This window comes from Perca fluviatilis, chromosome 15, assembly GCF_010015445.1.
Source record: "Perca fluviatilis chromosome 15, GENO_Pfluv_1.0, whole genome shotgun sequence".
Taxonomy (NCBI): Eukaryota; Metazoa; Chordata; class Actinopteri; order Perciformes; family Percidae; genus Perca; species Perca fluviatilis.
Genome location: NC_053126.1, coordinates 1,018,298 through 1,023,875, shown reverse-complemented (window position 1 = coordinate 1,023,875; position 5,578 = coordinate 1,018,298). Strand labels below are relative to the sequence as shown.

Genomic DNA, 5,578 nt, shown 5'->3' with positions numbered 1-5,578 from the left:
TGTTCTCTATCTAAATCTGTGTTCCCGTTCACCAACTTGTCCTTTTTCATAAATATTTACCTCCACCATCAACTCCAAGGATTCCTATTGGCTGGAAATTTAACATTTGAGTTTGCATGAACTGGGGTAGACGCTCCATATTCATGCTGCATCTAGAAATACATTAGCTGGTAAGAGACATACAGAACATACTGCTCCACCTTTGTGTGTCTGCGTGTGTGTGTCTATCTATCTATATAATATACCATTTGATCTACTTGTTAACACGTTTCCATAAAGTGCAAACACACACAAACACAAAGTTAAGTCTTATTTAATAGCTCAAAAAACAGATTTGCTAAAATAATTTCAGGTTAACAAACAACTTTGATTATTAACATTCATTCAAAAGTGTTTTTCTGTCTTTTTAAATAACAGTCTGTTGTGCAGCTCTACCTGCAGAGACACACTGGGACAGCTGACTTGGTGAAGCTGTCTGAAACACGCCGAGCTTCGACCGGACGCAAAGAAAAACTAAATGAAACGTCCCGGCTCTTTAAAACAGAACTCCCTTTAAAGGCTCTGACCCCCCAACCAGACGGCCTGACCAGACCCCACAGTCAGACCCCCCAACCAGATGGCAGACCGTCAGCAGTAGAGCCAGTCAGCTGATCAGTCTCCCCGAGAGACGAGACCTAATATGTCTCCATAGCAACAGGCGGCGCTAATCTGTGTTGTCGCCCAAAAAATGAAAACCGGCAGCTGATTGGACGAACGCGTCACATGGGTCTGGCTGCTCCCTGACCATCATGGCGTCTCGTTCAGAATCTGATCTCATATCAGACTAAAATAGTTCACAGACACATGTTACTGGAAACATCTGGAGAGAGAAATAGGCTGTGTGTCTGTGTGTGTGTCTGTCTGTGTTGTTGTGTGTATGTGTGTGTCTGTGTGTGTGTGTGTCTGTGTGTGTGTCTGTCTGTGTGTGTGTGTGCGTGTCTGTGTGTCTGTCTGTGTGTTGTGTGTCTGTGTGTGTGTCTGTGTGTGTGTGTCTGTGTGTGTGTGTGTGTGTTGTGTATGTGTGTCTGTGTGTGTGTGTCTGTGTGTGTGTGTCTGTGTGTGTGTGTCTGTGTGTGTCTGTGTGTGTGTGTGTGTGTGTGTGTCTGTGTGTGTGTGTCTGTGTGTGTCTGTGTGTGTCTGTGTGTGTGTGTCTGCGTGTGTGTGTGTGTCTGTGTGTGTCTGTGTGTGTGTGTCTGTGTGTGTGTGTGTGTGTCTGTGTGTGTGTGTCTGTGTGTGTCTGTGTGTGTGTGTATGTGTGTGTGTGTCTGTGTGTGTGTGTCTGTGTGTCTGTGTGTGTGTGTGTGTGTGTGTGTCTGTGTGTGTGTGTGTCTGTGTGTCTGTGTGTGTGTGTATGTGTGTGTGTGTCTGTGTCTGTGTGTGTCTGTGTGTGTGTGTCTCTGTGTGTGTGTCTGTGTGTGTGTGTATGTGTGTGTGTGTCTGTGTGTGTGTGTAGTTCCTGAATCTGTCTTCATTTCAGATCAACAAAGGTCAGTTTAAAAGATTTTACTCAGATTTTGAGAGACTCTAGTCACGCTCGTTATTTCCTGGTTAGCTCTCCACCAATCAGATTGGACATTGAGTCAGACTGCCCGCCCTCTGACCCAGAAAGTCAGGTCGGCCCAAATTAAAGCCGACGGCTCCTCTGACTGACGACGGCTCAGGACACACCGAACAGACTCGAGTCACCGAACTCGCCAGACTGTCAGACGGCCGATTATCGGGTTGGACTGTCAGCGCCTTAAAGTGATGGTTCGGAGTAATTTCACCCTAGGGTCCTTTGCACCATGACCTCGAGACAAACACCCCCCCAGAAGCTTTTTTCACCTGGGTCTAACATTGGGAGAGTTAGCGTAGAGTAGCGTTATCAGCTGATTAGCTTAGCGCAGGGGCTAATGGATCCAACTGTGTATCTCGTAAGTTACCCCACTAATAATGCCCGAAATGATACCAAACTTCTACACTAGTACAAATAGGTTATGCTCTCATAAAACGATGGATTGGAAAGTTTGTAAGTACACCAGAAGTTTATGCAAATAACACTTGCCTGCTGGCTTCTGCTCTCTGCTGCTGCTGCTGTTACTACTGCAGTAAGACGAGTGCTTAGGGACCGTCTACCAAAAAGAGATGCAACACAAATATTTATTAATTTAACTTATTTTTTAAAGTGCTGTAGTATAACTAGCAGGAGACAAGTTATAATTGAGGTAAGTTTGGAGACATTACCTTATTTAATCATTAAATTAATAAATATTTTGGTTTTATCTCTTTTCGGTGTAGTAATTTGTAAACGGTCCCTAAACACTCGTCTTACTGCCGGTAGCAGCAGAGAGCAGAAGAGAACAGGCAAGTGTTATTTAAATAAACTCCTGATGTAGTTACAAACTTTCCAATCCATCATTTTATGAGTACATAACCTATTTGCACTAGTGTAGAAGTTTGGTATTATTTTGGGCATTATTAGTGGGGTAACTTAGGAAATACATAGTTGGATCCATTAGCGCTTGCACTAAGCTATTCAGCTGATAATGCTAACTCTCCCAGTGTTTGACCCAGGTGAAAAAAGCTTCTGGGGGGTGTTTGGCTCGAGGTCATGGTGCAAAAGGACCCTAGGGTGAAATTACTCCGAACCATCACTTCAACAATACCTCTGAAGACGGCCGATTATCGGGTTGGTGGGTCAGGGCCTTTACACCGGGAACATTTCAAACTACAGAAACAGGATTAAAAACAGCCGCGATGTTTGTAAAAGATAAACAGATGACCTCTTGGATCATCGTCTTCTGCTTCATGGATGACTTTAAGAATATTAGTGTTAAAACTGTCTGACACATATACAAACGAGGGTTATAAACTGATTAATAAAGCTTCTCCTGTATATAAAATAACTCTGGGAGGACAAAGCAGCCTGTGTTTTGGTTGTGGTTACAGTAGATAGGAATCATCTCTGGCTGATCCCAGATCAGCCGCCTCAGAGTCCCACCGAAGGTACGACCGACGTCCATCACTTTGGAGATGATCAGGTCGGTTTGGCAGCTTCTGGTGCTTCTCTGCCGAGCCTCTCCACATGATGTCCGCTCTGAAAACTTTCCAAAAAACTCCTGGAAACAAAAAAGGCCAAAACAACTTCTCCCAAGACAAACGGTGGCAGCGGCGTGTCCCCGGGCACGGTAAAATTATAAAAAAGCATCATATCAAGAGCTTAAAAATAAACTTCTCTGCATGGCAGATAGTCCAATCGGTGGTCACAGTCCTTAAAAACGTTAAATATGGTAACCACGGGCGTGTGTCTTCAGATGAGGACGCTGGACACCGGGACTCTGGTGGACCGGCCGCTCTTCGGTACAACGATCGGCTCGTCTTCTGTTAACGGAGAGAAGAAACGGTGGTTTATTCTGCTGCTGCACCGCGGAAGACCCACCATCATAACCATCACCACCACCATCATCATCATAACCATCACCACCATCATCATCATCATAACCATCACCATCATCATCATAACCATCACCATCATCATCATCATCATAACCATCACCATCATCATCATAACCATCACCACCACCATCATCATCATAACCATCATCATCATCATCATAACCATCACCACCACCATCATCATCATAACCATCACCACCATCATCATCATCAGCTAATCAAATCATTATCGCTACGCTTATGTTGATACAAACCTGTAGAAACACTGTGACTTTGGTTACCAATCAGCAGTAACGGAGAGTAAATAATAAGGGTAGGAATCACCAGAGGCCTCCCGATATGATATAATCACCATACTTAGGTCACGATACCATGTCGTCGCCATACTTAGGTCACGATACCATATCGTCGCCATACTTAGGTCACGATACCATATCGTCGCCATACTTATGTCACGATACCATATCGTCGCCATACTTATGTCACGATACCATATCATCGCCATACTTAGGTCACGATACCATGTCGTCACCATACTTATGTCGCGATATCATGTCGTCTCCATACTTATGTCGCGATACCATATCGTCTCCATACTTAGGTCACGATATCATGTCGTCTCCATACTTATGTCACGATATCATGTCGTCTCCATACTTAGGTCACGATACCATATCGTCACCATACTTATGTCACGATATCATGTTGTCTCCATACTTATGTCACGATACCATATCGTCTCCATACTTATGTCACGATACCATATCGTCTCCATACTTATGTCACGATACCGTATCGTCACCATACTTATGTCACGATATCATATCGTCACCATACTTATGTCACGATACCATATCGTCTCCATACTTATGTCACGATACCATATCGTCACCATACTTAGGTCACGATACCATATCGTCACCATACTTATGTCACGATACCATATCGTCACCATACTTATGTCACGATATCATGTTGTCTCCATACTTAGGTCACGATACCATATCGTACCATACTTATGTCACGATATCATGTTGTCTCATACCTAGGTCACGATACCATATCGTCTCCATACTTTCGATACCGTGTACGTCGCCATACTAGGTCACGATACCATATCTTCGCCATACTTAGGTCACGATACCATATCGTCTCCATACTTATGTCACGATACCATATCGTCACCATACTTATGTCATGATACCATGTCGTAGGGCTGGGCAATATATTGATGTTATATCGATATCGTGATATGAGACTAGATATCGTCCTAGATTTTGGATATCGTAAAATCGTGATATATTAAGTGTGGTCTTTTCCTGGTTTTGAAGGCTGCATTAGAGTCAAATTAAGACATTTTCTGAACTCAACAGACCGTTCTAGCTGTTCTATAATTTGCCTTTACACACTTTGTCATTAAATCGACATTTCTGATGATTATATTATATTATTAAAAATCTCATTGTGTAAATAATATTTAGTTGAAGCATCAATTGTCAATCCCACAATATCATCACCATATCGACATCGAGGTATTTGGCCAAGAATATCGTGATATTTGATTTTCTCCATATCGCCCAGCCCTGCCATATCATCACCATATTTAGATCACGATACGATATTATTGAGATTTTAAACTAACGCTTTTTATATTAAATGTGTATTTCTGTTATTCATTGTGCTGCACAACAAGATACTGTAAATCTATCCTAGCCTAGCTTAGCTTATCCTATCCTATCTTATCTCATATTATCTTATGTTATCTGACCTGTGGAGGCGTGGTTCTCTGCCCGTTGGCGGTCCCTTTCGATGAAGAGGGCGGTGGCGAGGAAGAAGCCTCCACCAATCACAGCCACGAAGGAGCAGAGCAGCAGAGAGAGCTGCAGAGAGCGGAACTGCCACAGGAACGAGTCCGTCTTCCTCAGAGAGTCCGAAACCTGAGTGAGCAAAAACATGTTCAAACACTCAGACAGCAAAGGTTGATCCCTAACATGTTCACACACTCAGACAACAAAGGTTGATCCCTAACATGTTCAAACACTCAGACAGCAAAGGTTGATCCCTAACATGTTCAAACACTCAGACAACAAAGGTTGATCCCTAA

General features: G+C 43.2%; 1 protein-coding gene across 1 annotated transcript in view; it reads right to left on the bottom strand.

The window, feature by feature from the left end:
- Positions 1-2,606: 2,606 nt before the first annotated feature.
- Positions 2,607-5,578, bottom strand: part of LOC120574276 (protein spinster homolog 1-like) — a 47,064-nt gene continuing 44,092 nt past the window's right edge. Inside the window, 2 exon segments of the mRNA XM_039824567.1 lie at positions 2,607-3,399; positions 5,243-5,411. Of these exon segments, the coding sequence (XP_039680501.1) occupies positions 3,329-3,399; positions 5,243-5,411 (240 nt within the window). The 3' untranslated portion in view covers positions 2,607-3,328.